The sequence below is a fragment of the Oryctolagus cuniculus genome, chromosome 16 (genome assembly GCF_964237555.1).
Source record: "Oryctolagus cuniculus chromosome 16, mOryCun1.1, whole genome shotgun sequence".
Lineage (NCBI taxonomy): Eukaryota > Metazoa > Chordata > Mammalia > Lagomorpha > Leporidae > Oryctolagus > Oryctolagus cuniculus.
This window is the reverse complement of record NC_091447.1, coordinates 40,965,167-40,991,823: the sequence shown is the minus strand read 5'-3', so window position 1 is coordinate 40,991,823 and position 26,657 is coordinate 40,965,167. Positions and strand designations below refer to the sequence as shown.

Genomic DNA, 26,657 nt, shown 5'->3' with positions numbered 1-26,657 from the left:
TCTGAGGTCTATAGGAGGCAGGATCCTCCTGTGGGATTACCTTCCTCGACAGTTGGTTACTTGTGCTTCAGTCTTGTTTCTCAGGTGTTCCATGCTCATGGTGTCTGGCTTCAGCTTGCAGATTTAAAAATTAAGCATATCTTACTTGTGACCTTCACAGAAATTAAAATTTTCAGTTGTGCCCATGTAGGTCTCGGTTGAAACCCCATATGCATACAGAAACACCATTTCACCTCTCCGGGCAAGTAAACATGTTTGAGATCTTGGAAAACTGTGCAACCGTTTTTTTCTGTTATTTGACCCCCTAGTTAATGGTGCTAGAGTTGAAGTATGGGTCTCGCTTGCCAAGACCTTCCCACTGTGTCAGTGCAGGATGTCAGGTAGACCTTTGTCACGTACGCATTTTACACAGTTTCATCACAAGCATGTTACAGGTGTATCGGCACAGGTAGGTGTTCTGCTGCTGTCATCCCTTCTGGCCCTCCTCGTGTCTGACCTGGAAAAGTGGGTTCTTAGCTCCTTTTCCCCCCAGCAGTCTGCTGAGCTAGAACTGGCCCTCTCTCTCTTTATTCTTCCACCCCTCTACACTTCCTGCCGCGGCTGTATCACTGCCTCCTATCGGCTGTTGCGGGAGTGCTGGGCCCTGGCAGCAGGGGTTCTGCAGAAAAGATCTCTCAGACCCCACAGAGCCCCCCGGGAGGATTCCTGGGCCTCCTGGTTCCCTGCCCTCCTTTTAATTCTGCTTCTTTTCATGAAATTCCGTTCTCTGAAAGTACAGTGCTCGCTGGGACCCTGCACGGTGCATGAATTTTATCTATACAAATTGGCTTTTGTAACACAGCCCCCCTACAGACTTTCGTCCTGAATCTTACGAGTCATGTGCCGCTGCAGCTGCAGCCATATTGAATTACTTCCTCTCCTGGAATTCTGTTCTTGTCTCTTACCCTTGCCTTGCACATGAGATTGCTTCCTTTCATCATGCCTTCCCCTCACCTCCAAACACACGGATTATTTGCTGTCACTGACTGAAGTGTCTGCTCTTTGGGTAACTCGGGAAATATGCTTGCTCACCTGACCTCCATTCCCTCCCAGGCAGATGTGGATGTCTCCACCTGTGCTCCCATAACCTTGCCCACATCCCTTCACGGTTTCTCTTATGCTGGCTGCAGCACAGGTCTGAGATTAATAACATGGTCCCAGGACTGGGCACAGCGCCAGCAGTGCACAAGAAGAACTGGAAGTAAGAATCGATGGCTCAAAACAGAGAGGACGTATGAAGTGTAGTATGTCTGCACTTGGCTCAGTAGTTTGAGAAACCTACATTCTCACCTTTGGTGGTGATGGTCTTGTTCTTTATTTAATTTAATTTTTTTTACTATTCCTTAAGTGGCACTGTTGCTTTAGTCTCTAAAGCCTCATCGTTTTACATTAGTACCATACTTTGTGTGTATGTATTTGCTACTTGTCACGATTGTTGATGCTTCCTCTTGCATCATTTTCTGTTTAACTTTCCTTAATGCTTCTCCTGACCGATTAGATTGATTCACAGGCTCTGAAGGCCAGAGTCAGCACCTGGAAAACTGCTGCTCCAGTTAACTGTGCCTTTCCCCGTGATGGAGAGCTGTAGTATTGATGAATCAGTCAGGATTCAATGAGAGCAGCATAGCCAGGAGGAGATACATCTTCAGAGATTATTAGAAGGATTTTGGCTTACACAGATGTGGGGGCTGTGTCTGCAAGTCTCAGGTCTGCAGGGCAGGCTGTCCAGCTGGGGGTTGGACCTCTCAGGCAAGGTTTGAAGCTGCTGTCAAAGTAGAATTTCTTTGATCTCCAGGAAGCATGGAGTCGCCTCTTCAGGCCTTGTAATCGTTTGAATCAGGCACACTCACATGATGTAAGACAACCCCTTACCCAAAGTCATTGATTTGAACTTTGGTCACATCTCCAGAATACATTCACCAGGATACCTCGGTTAACGTTTCAGTAACTGGGAAGAGTAGCAGGAACATCGTGGTCCCAAGAGATCACCACCATGGAGTGAGGAGCCTGTTAACCCTACCTGTTAACCCTATCTCTAACCTGGAAGGATGAGGTCTAATTTACCCACCCTGGGATACTTCCTGTCGTGTCTCCCTCTTCCTCTGCTCTCAAGTTAGCCTTCTTGAGTGCCCCACCCACTTGTCTGGCTTTCTACACAGCCCTTCCATGACTTCCGTCTCTCCCACAGCCCTAGGTAGGCACACAGTCCTTGAGCGTTCCACCAAGTTCCTTGTGTTGGGAGCCCTTTTGCCGTCAGCCTGCCCAGTTCCTACCGATAATCTGCTTGGACAAAAAGTCAGGTTCCTTCAAGGCTGCTTTATTGTTTCAGGCAAAATCCTGGACCGGAGGTGTTTGCTCCAAGGTTTCCAAAACCTCAGTTATGAGTTGACTTTTTCTGTTATTCCTTGGCTCCACCCCTCACTCACCCAGAGGCCACCCTTGGGGACTTTGTATGGGAAACAGAGGAGTTCTGTAGAGGAGGAATTAGAGGTCTCATCACCCTTCTCACGCTTCGGAGAGGCCCCCAAACCCTCTTTGTTGTGGCTGTCACCCCTTTCCCATTGTAGGCTTGCAGACAATACATACACACTGTTGCCCTCCTCTCCTATTGAACTGTTGGACAGTTCAGAATAGTCTCATGCGTTGGGTCCTGAACAACAGAGTGCTGGCAGTGGCCATGAGAGGCAAGGCAAACACTGACAACTAAGACAAATGCTAGAACAGAAACCACTGCCCAGCTCATCCTGGGCACCTGAACAAGTCTTCCCTTCTGGAAATGAGAAATCAGTAATTTCTCCCAGGAGACTTATCCACTCTCCCCCTCCCCCCGAGAAAGATGCCAATTGGGTTAGTGAGTTAAAGTTCTCTGTGATAAGGACACCTGTCCAGTAGGAACTGGACCAGGGCCACCAGTTCATTTCATGCTGGCCACCAGTTGTCAGTTTGGAAAGCATATGTCTTCAATTTAAACCAAAAGTCTAGCTGAGCTAAAAGAGCACATTGTTAATTTCTCATGGATATGTTTGTTTATAATAATTTGAAAAATGCTGTGGAAAACATGAACAACAGTGTAATTGCCCAGTTCTTTGTTAAATTGTGTACGGGAATAATTCACTAATTTGCACTTCATGGTCTTAGAATTTGTCCAAGTCTGGAGTCAGATAAGTTTATTTGTGAAGGAGCTTTTTTCTTGATTATTAGTGGCATAGACTATTTTTGCTTGAAACTTTTCAAGTGCTTTAGGATCTCATATTTTCAGATAAATGCTGCTAAATATAATTGAATTCTGTTTTGTAAGAAGCAAGAGGCATAGGACCGTTTAAACCTTTTTATTTCATTGATCATTTCTCTATATATAGGGCCTTAATAAAACTCCACCGATTTTGAAATCCTCTTTCATTAGCAGCCTTCATATACATAAAGCCAACCAGAGTGCTTCTGAATTTGAGAACTTTTAGATCTTGAATGTTTGGCTGTTATTTATCAGCAAGGATAAGGTGGCTGGTGTTTTTGATAACATGAAAAGGTGAACATAATTTTACCATGGACTCTTGCACATTTTGTTGAATGAGCTTGGGTGTATGACAGTTTATAATACTTCGAGTAATACACGGGGAATGTGTGGAGATATGAATTAAGATGACTTAGAAGGCAGCATAAATTGCCTATTTTAATATCTCCATTGCACCCTTCTGACAACTGTTTTACCTGTCTGTAGCCTTTAGGTGAGGACTGGTTTTGAAAATGTCCATCATGTTATTGTATAAAGGAAGAAATCCATGAGAAGTAGGTCATGTGGAGGACAGGTTGGTGCTACCATGAACAGCACTCCTGGGTGGGAAGAAGCTGGGAAGACTTAGGACCGCTCTGGACTGGGCGCTGGTATTCTGTGTTCCCTGGGCTCTGGAGACAGGCTTCCTGGCACAAGAACAGACAGTAGGGCTTCTGCTTGTGATTGATGTGCTTCTGAGACCCCTCCGGATCTCATTCACCATCACTTTTCCACTTAATATGAAGTAAAGGAGTTCTGGTAATCAGATTCACCTTTTGTACTCAATTCTCACCTTTTTAAACCAAAATGAGATCTTGACAGTTATGCTAATAGTAAGCAATGGTCCTGTTCCGTGAGAAGTCACTTTGCATGGACTGGCTTACGTTGCAGTACCGAGTCATCCCAATATCTTCCCACAGATGTCTACCTCTCCCAGGGGCCACGTCTATGACGGCTCAGAGGAAGGCTCTTGTATTCCATCGCAGCTGCTCAGAGGGGTAGGCTTTATAGAGGCGGTGTTTCTAGCATCCGTACTTTCTGGATTGTAGAGATGCAGAAAGATGGAAACACTGGAAGATCGGGTGTCTATAATACAATGCCTCAGTCCGGAAGTGACACACAGCACCTCTGCTCATGACCATGGCAAAGATGATCTGCATGGTCTATCCCAGTGTAGGAAAGGAGAAGTGCAATACCTTCATTTACCATGAAGAACCAGAAACAGCTCACCCGTGGGGCCACCATCACCGCAGACAGCCTGGCTTGCCTTGCATCTGTCTAACTCAGATTACAAAAGGAGGTTACCTTCTATGTAAACAAATATAAATTGAGTCCTTACCTTTACTCTCAAATGATGTGAGTTTTATATGGATTACTTGTCACACATCTTTCCCCCTCTCTTTCTGTTCATTACTGCTGAATTTGAGTCATTATGTGAGCGAGAAGATGAACACCCAACCCATCAGGAAGGCATCACCCAGGTAACACTCCCTGCAGAAGCAGGTCATGGATATTAGCTTTTACCCTGGTTCAGTTTTTGCAGGCAGAGAGCGTGCTCTGAAGGGGTTTGTGATAGCTAATATTTTTGTGTCAAATTGTCTTCAACATGGTATCCAGATATTTGGGCAAACATTATTCTGGAAGTATCTGTGAAGGTATTGTTTAGATGAGATCAGTATTTATTTATTTTTAAAAAATTTTTAAATATATACTTATTTATTTATTTAGAAAGAAGAGAGACAGAGAGGTTTAAATATATTGAGATATCTTCCATCCAGTGATTCAGTCCCCAAAGGGCTACGACAGACAGGACTGGGTCAAGCCAAAGCAAGGAACCAGGAACTCCACCTGCATCTCCCACATGGGTGGCAAGTGTCATTTTCTTCTGTCTTCCCAGGCTCATTAGCAGAGGCTGGATCTAAAGTGGAGTAGCCTGGACTTGAACCAGCAGTCTGATATGGGAGAGCAATGTCACGAGCAGTGGCTTACATTGCTGTGCCACACACCAGCCCCTAGATGAGATCAAAAATAAATCAGTAGACTAAAGCAGATGACTTTCCATAATGTGGATAAGACTCATTCAGTGTGTGGAGGACCTTAATAAAAGGAAATCTGACCTCCACTGAAGAAAGAGACACTCTGTGAAAGACTGCTTTTGGATTTGAACTGAAACGTCAGTGTTTCCCTGGTTCTACAACTTCTTGGACCGCCCTGCAGACTTTGGGCAAGCTAGACTCAACTGTCACATGGAACCAATTCCTTAAAAGTAAACCTATTTTAATATGAGAAAACAAAAACATATAGTATATGTAAAATACACGCACCTACACTCCCCTACACACACATACATACATGTCCTGTTGGTTTTTTTCTCTATAGAATTCTGACAAATCATAGGCTTTAAAAAAAAATTTTTTTTTGACAGGCAGAGTTAGTGAGAAAGAGAGACAGAGGGAAAGGTCTTCCTTCCATTGGTTCATCTCCCAAATGGCCACCACGGCCAGCACGCGGCGACGATCCGAAGCCAGGAGCCAGGCGCTTCCTCCTGATCTCCCATTCAGGTGCAGGGCCCAAACACTTGGGCCACAACAGAGAGCTGGACTGGAAGAGGAGCAACCGGGACAGAACCAGCGCTCCAACTGGGACTAGAATCCGGAGTACCAGCGCTGCAGGCGGAGGATTAGCCTAGTGAGCCGTGGCGCCAGCCTAAAAATATATATTTTTTTTTATTTTACTTATTCGAGAGTCAAAGAGACAGAATTCTCGTCCTCTGGCTAACTCTTCAAATGCCTAGAACAGGAACTGGTGCTGTGGCATAGAAGATAAAGCCGCCACCTGCAGTGTTGGCATCCCATATGGGTACCAGTTCAAATCCCAGCTGTTCCACTTCAGATCCAGCTCCCTGCTAATGTGCCTGGGAAAGCAGTGGAGGATGGCTCAAGTGCTTGGGCCCCTGAACCCACATGGGAGACCCGGAAGAAGCTCCTGGCTTCAGATAATCCCAGCTCTGGCCATTGCAGCCATTGGGAGAGTGAACCACTGGATGGGAAATCTCTTTCTCTCTCTCTCTGTCCCTCCCCCATCCCCCTCTGTAACTCTGCCTTTCAAATAAATAAATAAACTCTTTTAAAAAATGCCTACAACATGGGTGAGGCCAACCCTGGAGGCAAGGAACTCAATGCAGGTCCCCAACATGGGTGGCAAGAACCCAACTTCTTGATATATTACCTCTGCCTCCCAGGGGCTGCATCAGCAAGAAGCTGGAGCCAGAGCTGTCTGCTGAACCCATGCACTCTGATGGGGAAGCTGGAACTGTAAGTGGAGCTGGGACTTGAGCCCAGGCACTCCAAATTCCCTTCAGATTATTTCAGTAAATACAAATTAATGCTGGTAATAACTTGGTTTTAGGAACCTTTATTTAGCATTCTAGCTACCTTATTCATGAATCCACCCTCTAGCATAAGTTAGTATTTGAACAAGACCCTGATTAGAAGTCTTTACTTCAGAGATGGATAGTTTAAATCTACATAAGACAGTTGACTAACATTAGGTATGTTACACATGATTTCTGAAATGAGTGATGTTGGAGGTACATAGATTAGCCTTAGATATATTTTATGTAAATGACTTTGAATCAGACAAGACCAGCAATTAAAACAGCTTTTGGAGAATCACCTAGCTGTAATGCTCCATTTGGTCCTGCTTTCTGATACATCCAATGCTGCCGAATGGTTCAGATAAAAGGTTAGATGCACCCTGCTGTTGACTATGGCTGCAACTACTTTAAGTAAATCTTTTTCACAGGTTATTTTCCAGAGTGGTTGAATAACAGGTGTCTGGGACTTTCCCAGGGTTTTGAGATATGCGTGTGGGTCTCTGTTTTACACCCTCCTGCTCAGCAGTGTTTTACATGAAGCCAGGATTTAGTTGGAAATTTTTATACCTCATAGTACACTCCTTTGTTTCAAGATTGTAGTTAAGGAGACTAAAGACCCCGCCCGTTTAGACTCCCTGGGGACTACTAGTGTTTCCCCAAGATGCCTGGTAGTTGTGCATTCCAGTGTGGCACAGACTGCACAGTTCTCATTACTATCCTTGGTTCTGAGAGAAGACAAGAGAGTGTGTGTTGCCCTCTGGCAGTCAGGATCCTCCTTGCTGAGGATGGTTTATACCAGATTTGTTTCTCAAATGTTAAGATATGAACTAGGTTCTATGCTGACTGTTAGTTTCAATCTAGAAGCTCTTTAGAGGACTAAAATCGTGTGAAGGTCAGTTCGGGTCCCTCCAGGAAGGCTTGCAGTGAGCAGTGCCAGCTCGCAGAGGCAGGGGGGGTGCTTGGCCGATCTCCAGGTGGAGCGCCCTGGCAGGTCTTGTTCCGAAACCCCATGTGCTGGAACCTGGGACATTGTCCACCTTTGATGCGTGTGGAAGATTAGCAGAACCCAGTCTGCAGCCAGAACTGAGACGCTGTGGGAGCATGTAGGAGATTCCCTCGCCTCGGTATTCACAGAGAATGTTGACTTCACTTGGACCGGCACTGATTAAAAACAATGTCATAAGGAAGTCAAGGACATCAAGGTTTCCCCACTTCCTGTTGAAAAAGTTTTGTAATTCAAAGTACCCAAAATGTAACTGAAGATAATGATTATAGCTGAAACCTTGTAATAAGCTAATTTTCACTTAGTTTGCCATAGCCTTCGGTTGCAGGTTCAGAATACCCAGCTCACTATGTGTGTAAATATGTTTACCCCTGCAAGCAGGTCTCTGCTGTGGAGTGATGACGAGGTCTTACTTTGTTTCCTTTGATCAATGAACAGAATATCCCTTGTTGGTTTAGAAAGAGTCTTAAATTTAAACATCCTTTTGTTTGCTTTTCTTGGTGAAATAACATAAGCCCTGTGAAGAAGACTAAATTGAAAATATATATGTACTACTGGTGTTGAATATTGGGGCCCACAGTGACACTGGCCTTTCAAATTATCTGTGTTTCAGTAATGCCATGGTTAAGGTACCATCATTTAACTAATTATATTTTGCAGAGTTATTAAGGTTATATGTATAAAAATAGCAGCAATTTAAGAAAATTGAAAGAATCAAGATGATGTAGATGAAAGGGGAGGTAGATACCTCGATCAGCCTTTTGTCTCTGATGTTTGGAATGCTCCAGGCACTGTGAGAGCAAAGCAGGCAGTGGACCCTTTGTGTAAGGATGGCTCTGGGCATGGGGAAGGGTCTGGGGAGGACTTTCCACAATTTAATGTCAAGCTGGTTGTGCAGGTTCTTGTGTAAAAGGTATGAAACATAGTGGATCGGAAGCGGAGCATACGGAACTTGAACTGGCACCCATGTGGGAAGCTGGCACTGCGGATTGTAGCTTATTTCAAGATTTCAGCTACAATCATTCTTTCATTTTCTTATTGCTACCATTTTTACAACCTGCACCACAGCGCCAGCCCCCATATTTCATCTTAATATTTGGCAGTGTTTTCTCCCAAACTACAACTTTTTCTTACAACCTCATTATGGCATATATTGTTGTCTAGAAGATTTCAGCATTTTTAATACTTCATTATTTATTTGTTTTATATTTATTTGAAAGAGAGACATACAAATACACAGAAACAGAGGCAGAGATCTTTCATCTTCAGGTTTATTCCCCAGATGCCTGCAACAGCTGGGGCTAGGTCAGGCCAAAGCCAGGAACCAGGAACTCAGTCCAGGTCTTCCATGTGAGTGGCAGGGGCCCCATTATCTAAGCCATCACCTGCTACCTCCCAGGGTTTACATCGTCAGCAGGCTGGACTCACAAGTGGAGCCAGACTGGAATCCAGGCACTGCAATATGGGAGGCAGGTTTCCGTCCCCAGTGGCATCTTAATTGCTGTGCCAAATACCTGTCCCTAGCATAGATTTTAAATCAGTTTATTCATTTCCTGTAAGACTTTTAGAATCTAGGGCTTTCTGTCTAGCCTTCCAGTGAAACCTTGCCCCGTATTTTCTTTTAACACCTTGATAGTGTGTGTGCATATGTGTGTATACACTATTCTTGAGGTAAGCAATATGATTTCTATTGTGTTAATGATAGGAAATAGGAGTATTTTTCAGATGGTTATCTAATTCTTCCCATACTATCTATTAAATAGACCATTGTAACTCATCAAAGAAAAGAAAAGGAATGGAAGATAGGATTCTATTAAAAAATCTACCCATGGCCAAAACAACATTGCTTTAATAAACACAGTTTCACTGTGTGTTTTTATACCTAGTAGAATCTGTTTTCATATGTAGTCTGCTTTTTCCAATAGCTTGTTAGTTTTTGTGAAATATGTGTGTGGGATTTTAATTTTTACTGCCCTAAATTTTAAATTAAGTAGAGGTAAACTCATGTATATAGTAAGTTGGGAGGAAGGCTTTCTTGAAATATTAGATTTTAATCCAGGAAAATAATATAACTTTACACTGATTTAGGGATTTTTGTGTTTTTCAGTTTTTAGAGAAGGAAATACTTGCCTATTTATAGTTAGTAATTACTTGATATTTTATAGTTTTCTTTTTTGGTTATATTTTCCAAAGCTCTTATTCTAATATTTTAATTTTTTACAATTAACATTCCCTTATTGAACTCTTACTAGTTCTAATAGTCTTTCTATTAAATTTCTTGAACATCCCAAGTAAACAGTATATTACAAATAATGAATTCTGGTTCTTCTTTTTCAATTATTTATAGTTTTTTCCTTCATGATCATGTAATTTACCAGGATATAAGTAAGCTGAAGACAAAACATATCTTACATTATTTATTTCCTGCAGAATGAGGTGATGGTACAATCATCTGATTGCTTGATGTCTCAAAAAAAAAAAAAAAAAAAAAGATTGTTTTCTCATATGCAATACTCTCGGCCTGGTTGGCAAGGGACATTTTGATAATGGTTTTGAGATCCAGGAAAGAAAGTTAGGAAAGTGTTAATTTGTTTGCAGCAGTTCTCTCCTACTTATTTCATACACACACACACACACACACACACACACTTTTATTGACTTACTGTGTTCCAGTGAAATTGAGCTATATTCCTGAATGAATGCCATTTAAATCCTTGTACTGCAATCATATTGCAAAAGTAGGTGAGTGGTAAATATTAATGGAATAATTTCCAGTTATACCTCCCAGTGGTTTCCAGGATATGTAAGACTGAGCCTCAGCTAAACTCTGTGTGTGTGTTGTTAAAATCTATTCCCTCAGGCATGTTTCACTATAGTCTACACAGCTATCAATATTTTCCCCAAAATAGTTTTTTTTTCTAAATAAACCTTTTACTTAATGAATACAAATTTCATGAGTGCAACTTTAGGAATATAGTGTTTCTTCCCTCTATACCCGTCCTCCTACCCCTACTCCTACCACACCTCCTCCTCCCTCTCCCATCCCATTCTCCGTTAAGATTCAATTTCACTTAACTCTATACACAAAAGACCAAATCTATAGTAAGTAAAGATTTCAACAATTTTCACCCACCCATACACATACAAAATATAAAAAACTGTTTGAGAACAAGTTTTTCACTTAATTCTCATAGTACAACTCATTAAGGACAGAGGTCCTGCGTGGGGAGTAAGTGCACAGTAACTCCTATTGTTAATTTAAGAATTAACACTCTTACATATAATGTCATTGACCACCAGAGGCTCTTGACATGAGCTGACAAGGCTATGGAAGGCTTTTCAGTCCACAATCTCCGTCAGTATTTAGACAAGGCCATAAGCAAAGTGAAACTTCTCTCTTCCCTTCAGAGAAGAGTACCTCCTTCTTTGGTGGCCCCTTCTTTCCCCTTCCCCCAAATGCTTTATATACTTCTTTATTTATTTTTGGTCTAGGGTCTTGTATGTGAAGTAAACATTCCTCTTCTTCACCTGACTATGTGAGTCCCTATTTATTCTTCAAGATATAACACAAATAACTTTCCCTCCACAAAACTCTTCCTTTTCTCAGGTGAATTAAAAAAAAATTACCTGACATGTCCTGTTACATCTGTTGTCATCTTACAGTATAGTTGTTTATTTTGGCTTCTGTGTCCCTCCTAAATTGTGAGCTGCTAGAGATTGTACCTTCTCCAGTGTGTGTCACAATGTCTGGCATAGTGTTGGTACTCTGTGAATTGTTGCTGCATGAGATAAATGTGAACACATGATTACCAACGAAAACACATGGAAAGTGAAAAATCAAAAGGGCTAAGAGGAAGTCATAGCCTAGCAACTGAGTAAGAAAAATACTAGAGGAGTCTGTGGAAGGGCATGGGAAGCATATTTATGAAAAAATAAATCGAAGTACAATCTCTGTAGTATAGAAATGTGCATTTAGCTGCAGTAATGTTTGCTGTAGTGGAGAGATGTGGTAACAATGAAATGAGGATCCAAATGGGAAAAGACTATGAAAACACATTGCAAGTAAGAAGAATGATAATATCTACCCAGATGCAAGGCCTACAGGTGGCATGATTTTGAGAATAATGTACCATTAGGAACCATCTTCTTTTACACAGTCAACTTTTATTTCCTGTTTATAGGATCCCAGGTATAGACTGTAAGAATTGCCAATTTTCCACTAATACACACAGGCAGCATACCTATCAGGGACAACTTTGTAGGCCACAGGCATGATTACTTACATCTCTGATCTTCTGTAAATAGAAATTATACAACACGTTGTAAGCATTGTGTTTGTTTTTCATTTACCTGAAAAGGGAAAAAAGGGAGGGATGAAGTAAAAGAACAGGACAGAGAGATGGGGAGGAGGAGGGAAGAGAGAGGTAAATCTTCCATGTTCTGGTTTACTGCCCAAATGTCCACAATAGCTGTGGCAGAGCCAGGTCAAAGCCAGGAGCCAGAAACTCACTCCACGTCTATCACATGGGCGGCAGGGACCCAAATATGCGAGCCATTCTCTGCTGCCACCCTGGGTTCACATTAGCCAGAAGGAAGATGGGACACAGAGTAGCCAGGACTCAAATCCAGGCACTCCCGTCGAGATGTGGGTATCCCAAATGCATATTGTTTTAAGTTTATTACCATTCTATTTACAAAACAAAGAGGCAGAGAGACAGACAAACATACAGAAAGATACAGCGAAGTGTTCCCCAGTTACTCTCCAAATGCATGCAACAGCAAGGTCTGGGCCAGGCTGAAGTCGGGAGCCAGAACTCATTGGATCTTCCATGTGCCTAAGTACTTGAGCCATCATCACTGAATCCCAAGTGCACATTAGCAGGAAGCTGGATCGGAAACAGAGTAAGTACTCTGATATGGGATGCAGGCATCCCCAGGAATGAGTTAACCACCATGCCACACCTGTCCTCCAAGTGGTGTCTTACCTACTGTGCCCAAATATTCACTCCAGCTTTCTCTTTTTGTTATAGCATTTAATACTTTGAAAACTACGCAATCTTGGATTGTAAGATTTGGGAGTAAACTTTTATTATCTCTTTCATAGTGTAGATACTTAACAGTTGTTGAATTTAGTTGAAAAAGTCAGTTTTTATTACATATATTAACTGGACTTGAGTTACCCATTTCTGACTTTTAAATATTCTTCAGTGTATTAAGAGCAGGATCAGAGAGCTATTTCAGTTCCTTTTCACATAAGGCAGCTAGCTGTTTCACCAGAAATCAGGGCGATCGACTTTCCCACAGCAACCCTTGAAGGGTACATATGTCAGAAATGAAGCCCTGTCCGTATCCTACTTGCTCCATAGCTCATGAGCAATGAATGTTGTGATAGTCCTTTCATAGAAACAGGCAATGAGAATTTAATTGCAATCTATATACAAGTAAAATGAGTAATGACTCTCATATTGACCAGGATAGTATGGACTAGAAATCGGGCTTGGTGATCCTGTGATTGAAATATAATTACAGCTTTGGTGCACTGCCATCTTGGGGCTGGACGGGGTGGCACCGCAATACAGCTTCCGTTGAGGGTGTTTGCTTAGGTAGCATTAGGGTGCTTTTCCTTATGGTTTATTCTGGGGATTCTGTAAAAGATGATGCGTATTCTTATTCAAATGGATTATTTTGTGGCTAGTGTTGTCTCTTAAATTATTAAAAATGGTAACACCTCGATTAAAATTAAAGACAAAGTAATGGTTTAGAAGGAATTCATCATGGCTTTTTTTAAACTTACATACTGTGGAATACCTAGCAGATTCTCTTGTGTTAAGAAAGCTGTGGTTTGTGTATTATCATCTTGTTGTGGGCCTCTTACTGCAGGTGTTCAACACATACTCCAATGAAGACTACGACAGGAGAAATGACGAAGTTGACCCCGTGGCCGCTTCAGCCGAGTATGAGCTTGAAAAACGAGTGGAAAAGCTGGAACTTTTCCCGGTGCACCTAGAGAAAGGCACGTGAGCATGCCATCTGCAGTGTCACTCATTGTGTTGCTGTGTCAGTAATGCAGACTTGCTTTTCCCAACGGTAGCCTTTCCGCTAAGGCTCGGTGACGTTTCAGTTCTCCATGATTGTCGTGATTGTCTGATTTATTGAGGTTCAAAAGCAGTTGATTTGGATCCTAGTTAGATGGGTTGAGAGACTCCCTCATCCCTCCCACCACCAGCCCCTCCACTGCAGCTGCTCATGGTGGCGGTTGGGAACAGGGCTCTCTGGGCAGGGCCCAGCACTGTGTGCTTTCCTGGAAACCAGGCTGGTGTGACAGAGCCCAGATGGAGCTAGTACAAGTGAGAGCTCCAGACAGATGCTTGTTTTTGTTTTTGTTTTATTTTTGGTGGAGGGGACAGTAGACATGGTTTGACTCAGAAGGCGGTAGGTACCAGGAAAGTCTGTGTTATCCTGTGGAAACTGTGGATGTCTGGAGGAGGGTGAGGGAACCTAGGAAAATTTAAACAGTGCCGCTGCATCCTTTTTGTCTCTGGGGGGAAAAGCAGAGAGAGAAAGAGAGAGAAGGAGGAAGAGGGGCAGAGGGCCTTCCGCCTGCTCCCTCCGCTGGCACAGCAGCCTCCCTGCTGCAGTCTCTCCTGATCCCGTGGGACTAGGGGACAGGGACTGATGGGCACCCACAAGCAGCTGTGACCCAGTGCATAGGAAAGTAACACATCCCAGAGCGCTTTGGGAAAAAGCAGCACAAACAGATGAAAACTTGAATAAACAAAAAGCCCACTCAGAGATTTTCAGCATGGCTTTAAAAAGACGTTCTGAAGGAAATTAGCAACAACAAACACTCCGTGATCTCAAATGAAAATTTCGCCAAAGGAACTAAGAAGGAAAGAATGGCTGTTGCTGAGACTCCACTTGCCACCTAGAAGAGCAAGTGATGACCCAAACTCATTCTCAAAGAGTAGGTCGGTATCCAGGGCAAGTCATAGGGAGCTCGGATGTGTGATTCGCAGGCCACAGGAGGAAAAGAGACAAGAGCAGTCACTCTGACATGTGTCAGTAGGATTTTTCTCCATAATGTCTTTCCTGCCTTCATCACAGTGTTACGGCTCCCCCCATGGCTGCTTAGTCAGGAACACTGCCGAGACCCCACCTTGCTCTGCACAGGTCGTTAGGCACAAGCAAACACACGAAGTAGGTAAAGCAACCAGGAGAAGGGGGAAAGGACAGTGAGGCCGTGTTATTATGGAAAACACCCATGTGTTTGCAAAGGTAAAATACTATTCTTAGCTCATGGGTCATTCAAAAACAGTTGGATTCGGCCATGGGCCATGGTATTGCTTGTCGTAACAAAAAATGGGGCTGTGCATCATTCATAAATGATGGTGGCATATCTAGTTAATAATATATTATTCAGCAGTAAAAGTGAATGAGCCACTAATCACAGCAGTGCGTATGATCCTTACAAATAGGAAGTTGCGGGAAAATAAAAACACATCTCAGCAGAAGCCGTTCAGTGTAATTCCACTTATTAAATTTCATAATGAGAAAAACTGAACAGCATATCAGATAGGGATGTACAAATAAGTTGCTTTTTTTTTTCTTTGAAAAGCAGTGTCAAGTAAAGGAGGGAATGGTGAACACAATGGGTAGGATAGTGGCCAGCCAGTAACAGTGAGAGCAAGAGACATAGCAGGCTTTTGGGGTGTCAGTAGTGTTCTGTGACTGTTGGTTCTCAGTGTTTGTTCCATTTTTGTTCTTTAAACAATGTTTTGTAAGTAAAATTTTCCCATAAACTCTTTTGTATGTATGTTTCATTTCTACTAAAAACTAACCAGAAAAGTTAAACTATAAGATAATCAGATGTAAGTATTAAAGATTTCAGTACATTTCTTGGAGAAATGACAGGTCTATAGACGGTAAGGACAACAGAGGACTAGATTAGTATAACTCATTCAACGTAAAACTATATTTAAAAGGAATATTTTTTTTTTTTTAATTTTTTGACAGGCAGAGTGGACAGTGAGAGAGAGAGACAGAGAGAAAGGTCTTCCTTTTGCCGTTGGTTCACCCTCCAATGGCCGCCGCGGCCGGCGCGCTGCGGCCGGCGCACCGCGCTGATCCGATGGCAGGAGCCAGGAGCCAGGTGCTTTTTTCCTGGTCTCCCATGGGGTGCAGGGCCCAAGCACCTGGGCCATCCTCCACTGCACTCCCGGGCCACAGCAGAGGGCTGGCCTGGAAGAGGGGCAACCGGGACAGAATCCGGCGCCCCGACCGGGACTAGAACCCGGTGTGCTGGCGCCGCTAGGCGGAGGATTAGCCTAGTGAGCCGCGGCGCCGGCCTAAAAGGAATATTGTCCCTTGGAAAATATTTTAAAATTAAAATTTTAATCTTGTGACTACTTGGAAACTAAAAAAATATTGCTAGATAAATGTTTGAGAAAAAGAGACAATTAAAATTAATATTTCCCAACCGTCTTGAAAAGGATTACATTTTAAAAATCTATAACACATAGCAGAAGCCTTATTCAGAAGAAAAGTTATACCTTTCTTTAAAAGAAAAAAAAAGTTAAATATTTGTGTCAGAAATCAGCAAGGCAAATACAATAAATCAAACAAAGTAGGAAGGGAGAATAATATAAATAAAAGTAGTATTAATGACATAGAAAAGAAAAAACTAGTAAAACAAGTCAATGCGAGTTTTTAAATTACATATATTCATAAAATATATCAGCCCTTCACACTGCTGGCTGAGGAGAATTGGAAGTTAATATATGCGGTATAGGAATGGAAAGCAAATTCTTGCAAATATCCAGTGTGAGAAAATTGTCAGCCACTGATCTTCATTGGCAGTAGAATGAATGTTGGGAAATCTTTAGTTATTTCTTAACAAAATATGAGCTATCAAAACCAAGTCAATTTTTATAGAACTGATTTTTATAGAAGAAACTCGAATGGTGAGTAAAGACAAAACATTAAAAAGTCATCAGAATCAAATAGTTCTATTACACCTTTGGAGAACACATAGATCCAATGTTATTTTGGCTATCTTAGACTATGGAAAATGAAGGAAAGCTATTGAATTTTTGTAGCAAAAGAAAAAAAATGACAGTTTATACCAAAAACTCAATTTGCAACCAAAATTGCTTTAGTGCAACTCCAATTATGAATATATGTTTTAAAATTTCAAAGGAAATAGCTTCAAATGTAGCAATATTTAAAGAGAAAAATGCAAGTAAGGTTTTAGATAAGAATGTAGTGTGGTTCATTATAAGGAAATTTATCCACATAACAGTTAAAGTAAAAAGCTTACAGCCATTTGAAAAGGTAATTGATAACAGCTCTTTCATATAAAAACTCTGTTTAAATTAGCACAAATTGATTCTAATCTAAAAATACTAGACTTGGTAAGATAATTTATAAGAGAGAAGGTCAGATTCAAGTTCATATAAAAAATTAATATTTGTCTATGTATTTCTAGTCTTTTTTCTATGTATTTCACATTAAAAACTAAGAAATGAAAATGGGAAACATATTTCCTTTACAATGGTGCCAAAATAACATAATACTTTTTAAATTTATTTTTAAGAAATACATGTAATTTATTGAAAATATTTAGGAAAGACAAAATCTAAGCAAATTGAAGGACATGCTTGCATGGGAAGACTCAGTACAGAAACATTTCTATAAATTTAAATATAGGATCAATGCAGTTCAAATAGTGCTGCCAACAAAGTTGGGTAGGCAGAGGGCACTGCAAAAAGTAATGTCAAATTTTATATGGACAAATAGCTATTGAATGTATGAAAAAGAATGCAAAGTATCAATTTATCAAATATCTAAACATAATGTAAAGTTTGTGTGAATGCTTTAAAACTGTGGTCATACAGCAGTTAATAAGCGGAATACAATAGAAGATCCAGAGAAATGCATTAACATGTTTGAGAATTTAGCATGTGATGTGCATTGCATTTCAGCTTAGAGGTAACATTGTGCTCCCTTGAGTGTTCTGGCATAGCTGAGCATCTATCTGGAAGAATGTATTTGTAGTGTCAGACGCCTTTATTACTTGATGTGGTAACAATCCTGTGTGGACTAAATCATTAAATATTAACAATAAAGATGTTTGAAGAAAATTTCATCTAGGCTGGTGGGGGGAAGAGTGTATTATTCAGAGTTCTCCAATAGAATCAATAGGATAGGAATATGCAAATAAGAGAAGGGATTTAATAGAAGTTGATTGACGTGATCGTGACAGCAAGGAGTCTCGTGACAAGCTGTGGGCTGGGTCATTGTCACTCCTGTGGCCTCAGAGCTGGAGGAGCCAGTGGAAGCCTGACAGCCTGGGGAGGAGATGGCTGGGGTCCGTTGTGGAGGCCAGAGGCCAGACAGCCTGGGTTCTGATGTCCGAGGCAGAAGATGAGAGCCCCGGCTCCTGCAGGAAGAGCCCAGTCTGCCCCTGTGTCTGCTGTCTCCAGGCTTCCTGTTGATGCGGTGGTGCCCAGCTACAACAAGGGTGATCTTGCCCTTCTTCCTCTCACACTCAAACACTAATCCCCTCCGGAAACACCCTCACAGATAGCCCCAAATCATACTTCTGTAGGTTACAGGTTTCTAGATATTCCCTAGTCCAGTGAAATCCACACCTAAGGTTACTCTTCACATGGGGCTTAACCAAAGTGGGAAACCAAAATAGGAGAAAAATAAGCAATTCAGTCATCCAAAATGTTAGGCTTTTAAAGGTTATTATGTCAGAACTATTGGAAAATGATAAAGATGGTGGGGGAAGGCTCTGCTTTGTGGATTGCAGAGTGGATATCTGTAACATGCCAAGAAACTTTGCACATTGTTCCGGGAAAATAAAGACAGCGAAACTCAGTAGAAAAATGGACGAGAGGAAATCTAATGGTCCACACGCCTGTGAATATAAGTGCAAGTCTCTCCAGCAGGTGCAGAATGCTAAGCCAGCGTGGGTCCCTTGCCTGGGATGGGAAATAAGCTCGAAGCTTATGTTCCATAGAAACAGCCCCAGTGCCATTTCTACCTTTTCCTGGCTGCTCTGCCTGCTTGGTGATTCTCCTTGTCCCCAGGACTGCGTCCAGAGCAAGGTGGGGTTACTGCTTGGTTCTTGACAGTGCAGTGCTGCGAGAAACCCTAAAACTAGTGAATGTAGGAAAACCTTTAGCAAGAAAGATCTTTCTGATGAATGTCAGAGTGTTTAGACCAGAGAAGGAAATGGAATGCAATAAATATGAGGGATTAGACACATACACAAACATTCTGAATATAATGAATGAGAAAAGTCTTTGGCGGTCATTCATACATTAAACAGCATTAAGGTCTCACACTGGAGGGATTTCCATGTGTAGGATTAATGTGAAAGTGCCTTCAGCTGAGGTTCATGTCAGAAAACTCATCCAAGGAAAACACTATAAATATTCCTGTGGCATACAACTAAGCAAACAAATCACACTTTGCCAAATGGAACCTTTGTAAACATATGTAGAATATTGATGTGGGATTATGAATTGTGCTTAGAAATACTTTAAGCAGAAGTTGGTGAAAGGTAATAGTCAATGAGATAAGCCCTCTTCAAAAGAATGCTGATTGAGAGTACTCATTATAGTCTATAGCTGAAAAAGTGTTTCAGAAGCTTTTGGTATTCTGTTGCATACGTGGACTAGTTTTCCTTTAATATTCCATCACTGTTGATCAGTTAGTATCTGTTTTTTATGCTGTGAATAAACCATGGCTTCAAAGACTTTGAGCCTATCAGAAAATAGCTTTGAATGTTAAGCAATAAATGTAGTATACAAATACTGTGCATTTTATTTCATTGGAATTCAACTATTTATGACAATTGAAAGGACAATTGGAAATATGGATAAGCTCTTGATTTCTAAGTGAATTTGAAAGAAAAGCAGCTATTGTCAGTATCGTTCACAGAGCCAATAAAATGAAAACAAAAGTGAGTGTCAACAGAGAAGTAGCTGGATGTGGTATGATTCCATCTCACCATAAAATACCATGCAGTTATTAGAAGTGATTTTGAGTTATACAAGTTGTGTCCATAAGATGTCACTGATTTTTGAAAAGCTGGGAGATATAATAGTTATAAATAAACAGTTATATTATCACTTGGGTAAAGAAAAGAATGTGTGTTCACAGCCAAATATGTTTGTATATATATACTTGTGTGTTGTGTATGAATGTGTAACATGTATATACTGTAGTTAAGTATATATCCTTGTATAATATTAGCACACGGGAAAGTACTCAAAGACACATACGATCTTATTAATGTGAGTGGACAAGTTGAAAAGGGAAGTATATGTGAATAAATAAGAAATCCCTGTATGTTACATTTACTTAAATTTATGCACATGTTTGAATATGTGTGCTTTTATGCTGAAAGCAATTCATGAGATTTTTATAAGAATCTGTGTTTAAGTCAGATCGATTATTCAGTAACCAAATTATTGCTTTTCTTTGGGAGCACAATGAATGACCACCCGCAGTAGTGACATGAGATCAGGGGCCTTTCTGCAGATCTTGTTTGGTGCCCTCCCTCCAAGGACGAGGAAGACTTCTGCTAAGGCAAGCATTTCATGTCTCCTGCGCAGAAAAAGAGCAACTCCGGAAGCATCCAGCCGACCTCCCCGGCTCATCACAGACCAGTGTCAAATCTAGGATTTCCCTTTTTTTCTCTGCAGATGAGGATGGCCTTGGTATCAGTATTATTGGAATGGGTGTTGGAGCAGATGCCGGACTTGAAAAGCTGGGGATATTTGTCAAGACAGTGACAGAAGGCGGTGCTGCCCAGCGGGATGGCAGGTGAGCGGAAGGCACTGTTAGCCCCAAGCCATCCAGAAAACTTCCCTGGCAGTTCTTTCCTTGACAGCTTATTATCTTCTGACTTATTTAGGACACAATTCTAGAGTATTTCTCAGATGTGGAAATGTGAAAGCACGTGAATGACTTTCTGATTTGTAGGCAGAATATTGGCTTTCTTTTATAAGATCTTTTATAAGATCCCCGGGTGGGTGGATCTCTCTGTGTCTGTGGACCGTCATTTCCTTCCATTGACCTGACTGCTGGGGTGCGACAGAGATATGGGTGAGGACAGCTGGCTAACATCTTCTAGGGCAGGCAGCATGTGGCTCCACCTCAGAAATATCAAAACAGATGATCCCCGTTCTGGTACTTTTATTCATTTATTTAAAGATTTATTTGCTTTAAAGAGTTAGAGAGAGAGAGAGAGATCTTTCGTCAGCTGTTTCACTCCCTAGATGGCCTCCACAGCCAGGTCTGGGCAAAGCCAAAGCCAGGAGCCTGGAGCTTCAACTGGATCTCCCACATGCATGGCAGGGGCCCAAGCTCCTGGATCATCTTCTGCTGCCTTTTCCTGGCCATTAACAGGAGCTGGATTGGAACTGGAGCAGCCAGGACATGAACTGGTACCCATATCGGATACCAGCACTGCAGGTGGTGGCTTTACCAGCTGTGCCACAAGACCAGCTCCAGTTCTGGCATTTTTAAAGATAACACAGGTAGAAGGGAAATTAGGAACCATGGTTGATGATTCTGGACACAAGCAGTTCTCCAGTGTGTTTTTGTCTAAAATTGCAGGCTCTCGCGTGCCTTCTAAATCTATGAAGTTAAGATCTCTGGGATAGGGGTCTGAGGTTGGGACTTAAACACTCACCTAGATAATTTGGATACACATCCCAGCATCCTGTAATTGTTTTTGTCTTGGCTTTCATCATCTCAAGCTACATGGACTCATTAAAAAAAAAAAAAGATTTACTTTATTTACTTGAAAGACAGAGTTACAGAGAGAGGTAGAGGTCTTCTATGTGCTGGTTCACTCCCCAAATGGACACCACAGCCAGAGCTGAGCCAATCCGAAGCCAGGAGCCTCTTCCAGGTCTCCCACATGGATGCAGGGGTCCAAGGGATTGGGCCATCCTCTGCTGCTTTCCCAAGCAAATTAGTGGGGAGCTGGATCAGAAATGGAGCAGCTGGGACTCAAACTGGCCCCATATGGAATATCTGTGCTACAGGTCAGGGCTTTAACCCACAGGGCCACAGTGACCTACATGGACCTTTAATGTAAAAATTTCAGTTTAGCCTCATACTAAATTCCTGATGTGTCAGGCTGGGGCTAGGAACAGAAAGTTAGACATGAAAATAAAATACACTCAGAAATGTGACTGCCAACTTCAAAGAAATTTCATCTTTTTTTGAATTAGAACATTGACTAAGTAGCTTTGAATTTTTTTTTAACATTTAAGTAAATACCATTTAGCCACCTTGTCAGGAGAGAGTAAACTGTGTTGAAAAAAAAATTCATGAGTTTCCCGTGAGAACCATAGCAGCATCATTTCTTTTGTAGTCTTCAGATCCCATATTGACATACACAGCTGTTCCCAAGGGAAACCAGGCTAATTTATGTAACTAGAGATATCACACCTTCTGTAAGAAGGAGCACATCTTAGTGTAATAGTCTTGTTTGCCCATAGCACTTTGTTTAATATTTTGCACCAGGGAAGTTTGAAATGAACCTTTTGAGTGAAATGTTCAGCTGACTGCATGTGTGTCACACCTAAAAGAAAGTGGGATTATTTCTTTTAAAGATATATTTTTAGTTATTTGAAAGGCAGAGTGAGAGAGAGGGAGAGAGAGATTTTTCCATTCCTTTGGTGACTCCCCAGGTGGCTACAATGACTGGGGCTGGGCCAGACCAAACAAGGAGTCTGTGACTCCATCTGGGTCTCCCACATGGGCGGCAGGGGACCAAATATTTGGCAGGGACCTAAGTAGCAAGAAAACATCTTCCTCTGCCTTCCCAGGCACATCAGCAGGGAGCTAGATTGAAAGCAGAGCAACTGGAACTCAAACAGGTACCCCAGGCAGCAGGTTAACATGCTGTGCCATAGCGCTGTCCAGAAATTGGGATTATTAATATTCTGCTTTTGAAAGTAATTTATTGGGGCCAGCGTCATGGCACAGTGGGTTAACGCCCTGGCCTGAAGCGCTGGTATCCCATATGGGTGCTGGTTCCAGTCCCGGCTGCTCCTCTTCCAATCCAGCTCTCTGCTGTGGCCTGGGAAAGCAGTAGAAGATGGCCCAAGTCCTTGGGCCCCTGCACCCACATGGAAGACCTGGAAGAAGCTCCCAGCTCCTGGCTTCAGATCGGCCATCTGGGGAGTGAACCAGTGGATGGAAGACCTCTCTCTCTCTCTCTCTCTCTCTCTCTCTAACTCTGCTCTCTCTGTGTAACTCTGACTTTAAAATAAAATAAATAGTTTTTTTTTAAAAGAAGGTAATTTACTAATAGTCTTCTTCCTTTTCACAGATGATAAGGAAATAACCTCCTAGAATTTCATAATTGCAGTAGGACTTTTCATTATGAATTTACCGACTTTCTTCCAATTGAGCTAAAACTTATTGGGGCCAGCATTGTGATACAGCAAGTTAAGCCACCACCTGAGATGCTAACATTCTGTATGGATGCCAGTTCAATTGTCAGCTGCCCTGCTGCCAATCCACCTCCCTGCTAATGTACCTGGGAAAGCATCAGAGGATGACCCAAGTGCCTGGGCCACTGACACCCACATAGAAGACCCAGATGGTGTTCAAGACTTCCGGTTTTGGCTTAGTCCAGTCCTGTTGGCCATTTGGGTAGCCTGTTTTGAAAAAAGCCCATTCAAGTCCTTTGCCCATTTCATAACTTGATTGTTTTTTTGTTGCTGTTGAGTCTCTTGAGCTCTTTATAGATTTGGGATATTAATCCTGTATCAGCTGCATAGTTTGCAACTATTTTCTCCCATTCTGTCAGTTGCCTCTTCACTTTGTTGAGTGCTTCCTTTGCAGTGCAGAAGCTCCTTGGATTAATATAATCCCATTTGTCAGTTTTTTTTTTTTTTTTATTGCCTGTGCTTCTGGGGTCTTTTCCAAAAAGTGTTTGCTTATGCCAATGTCTTTCAGAGTTTCTCCAATGTATTCCTCTAATAACTTGATTCTATCTGGTCATAGATTTAGATCCTTGATCCATTTTGAGTTGATTTTTGTGTAAGGTGTAAGGTAGGGATCTTGTTTCATACTTCTGCATGCAGAGGTCTAGTTTTCTCAGCACCATTTGTTGAACAGACTGTCCTTTCTTTAGACGGTAATTTTAGCTCCTTTAGTTGGTCGTCGACAAGTGGATTGATTTCTGGAGTTTCTATTCTGTTCCATTGACCTACATATATATTTCTATGCCAGTACCAGGCTGTTTTGTTTATAACTCCCCTGTTATATGTCTTGAATTCTGGTATTGCTTTATTTTTGTTGTTTAAGATTGTTTTAGCTATCCAGTGTCTCTTATATTTCCATATGAATTTTAGCACTGTTTCTTGTAGATCTGAGAATAATGTCAGTAGTTTTTTGATTAGCATTGCCTTGAATCTTTAAATTGCTTTTGGTAGTGTGGACATTTTAATGATATTAATTTTTCCAATCCACAAACATGGAAAATTTTCCCATTTTGTGTGTGTGCTTTTTTCTATTTCTTTCTCTAATATTTTCATCAGAGAGAGCTTTCACCTCCTAGGTAAAATTTATTCTGAAGTATTTAAAATTTTTGTAGCTATTGTTAATGGGAATGCACTTATAACTTCTTTCTCAGGCATGGCATTGTCTATGCATAAAAAGGCTATGGATTTTTGTGTGTTAATTTTATATCCTGAAACTACCAAACTCTCTGAGTTCCAACAGACTTCTTACTGGAGTCTTTTGGTTCTCCTTTATATAGGTTCATGTCCTCTGCAAACAGGGATAATTTGATTTCCTCCTATACAATTTGTATCCCTTTGATTTCTTTTCCTTGCCTAATGGCTCTGGCTAAAACTTCAAGGACTGTATTGAATGGCAGTGGTGAGTGTGGGCATCTTTGTCTGATTCTGGATCTTACTGGATATGCTTCCAACTTTTCCCCATTCAATGTGATGCTGGCTGTGGGTTTGTCTTAAATTGCCTTGATTATGTTTAAAGAATGTTTCTTCTAAACCCAATTTGCTTAAAGTTTTCATCATAAAAGGATTTTGTATTCTATCAAATGCTTTCTCTGCATCTATTGAGATGTGGTTTTTATTCTTCAATTTGTTAGTGTGATGCATCACATTTATTGACTTGTATATGTTGAACCCTCCCTGCATACCAAGGATAAATCCCACTTGATCTGGGTGAATTATCTTTCTGATGTGTTATTGGATTTGTTTAGCTAGTGTTTTGTTGAGGATTTTTGCATCTACATTCATCAGGGATATTAGTCCATATTTCTCTTTCTCTGTTGTGTTTTTTTCTGGTTTTGGAACCATGGTGATACTGGCCTCATAGAAGGAGTTTGTGTCCCTTTCAGTTGTTTTGAATAACTTGAGAAGAATTAGAGTTAGTTCTTCTTTACAAATCTGGTAGAATTCAGTAGTGAAGCCTCTGGTCCTAGACTTTTCTTTGTTGGGAGGGTCTTCATTACTGATTTTATCTCTGTCTTGGTTATTGGTCTGTTTAGGTTTTCTATGTCTTCATGACTCAGTTTTGGTAGATTGTGTATGTCCAGGAATCTATGCATTTCTTCTAGGTTTTCCAATATGTTGGCATATAGCTATTTGTATTAGTTCCTGATAATTCTTTTTATTTCTGTGGTATCCATTGTTACATCTCCTGTTTTAAAAAAAGATTTATTTTATTTCTTTGAGAGTCAGAGTTACAGAAAGAGAAAGGAGGAGACAGAGAAAAATATCTTCCATCCACTGGTTCACTCCCCAAATGGCCACAATAGCCAGAGCTGGGCCAATCTGAAGCCAGGAGCCAGGAGCTTCTTCCAGGTCTCCCACGTGGGTTCAGGGTCCCAAGTACTTGGCCTATCTTCCACTGCTTTTCCAGGCCATCAGAAGACAGAGGAGCAGCTATGATATGAACTAGTGCCCATACAGGACGCCGGCACTGCAGGTGGAGGCTTTGCCTACTATGCCACAACACCAGCCCCACTACATCTCCTTTTTCATCTCTGATTTTATTGATTTGTGTCTTCTCTCTCTTGGTTTCTTTTCATTGTTGTTGTTAGTTGGTCCAATGGTGTATCAATCTTATTTATTCATTTCAAAATAATGAAGGTCAGTCTTCATTTAACTGACCTTTTGTAATTTTTTGTTTCAATTTGTTTATTTCTTCTGTAATTTTAATGATTTCTTTCCTCCTACCAATTTTGAGTTTGGTTTGTTGTTTTTCTGGGTCCTTGTGATGCATTGATAGCTCATGTATTTGATGCCTTTCCAGTTTATTGATGTAGGCACTAATAGCTATAAACTTGCCTCTTTACACTGCTTTTGCTATATCTCATATGTTTTCATATGTTATATTGTCATTTTCATTCATTTACAGAAATTTTTTATCTCTATTTTGATTTCTTCCATGACCCACTGTTCATTCAGGGGCATGTTGTTCAGTCTCTATGTGTTTGCATGTTTTCTAGAGATTCTTAACTTGTTAATTTCCAGTTTCATTACACTATGGTCAGAAAGGATACATGGCATGATTTCAATTTTTAAAAAAAAAATTTGCTGAGGCTTGCTTTCTCTCTAGCATTTGTTCTATCCTAGAGAAAGTTCCCTGCACTGATTAAAATAATGTCTATTTTTCAGCTGTGGAATGAAATGTTCTGTAGATATCAGTTAGGTCATGTGGTCCATAGTGTCAGTTAGGTCTGTTGTTTCTTTGTTGATTTCCTGTCTAGTTCATTTGTCTACTGATTATAGTGAGGCATTGAAGTCCAATATTAATATTGTATTGGAGTCTGTGTCTCCCTTTAGATCCATTAACATTTATTTTAAATAGTCAGGAGCCCTTACATTGGGTGCATATACATTTATTATAGTCACCTTCCTGTTGAACTGATATCTTAATCATTAGATAATGCCTTCTTT

The 26,657-nt window shown here is 41.2% G+C and overlaps 1 protein-coding gene across 18 annotated transcripts in view; it reads left to right on the top strand.

Moving 5' to 3' along the window:
- PPP1R9A (protein phosphatase 1 regulatory subunit 9A) overlaps positions 1-26,657 on the top strand; it is a 320,664-nt gene that overhangs the window by 182,796 nt on the left and 111,211 nt on the right. For all 18 annotated transcript variants that reach the window (XR_007922245.2, XM_070059813.1, XM_051852968.2 and 15 more), the window contains 2 exons: positions 13,570-13,702; positions 20,406-20,526. Coding sequence is in view for 17 of the 18 variants with exons in the window: in XM_070059813.1 (XP_069915914.1) it covers positions 13,570-13,702; positions 20,406-20,526 (254 nt within the window). In the remaining variant the exon portion in view is untranslated. The remainder of the gene's footprint in view (positions 1-13,569; positions 13,703-20,405; positions 20,527-26,657) is intronic.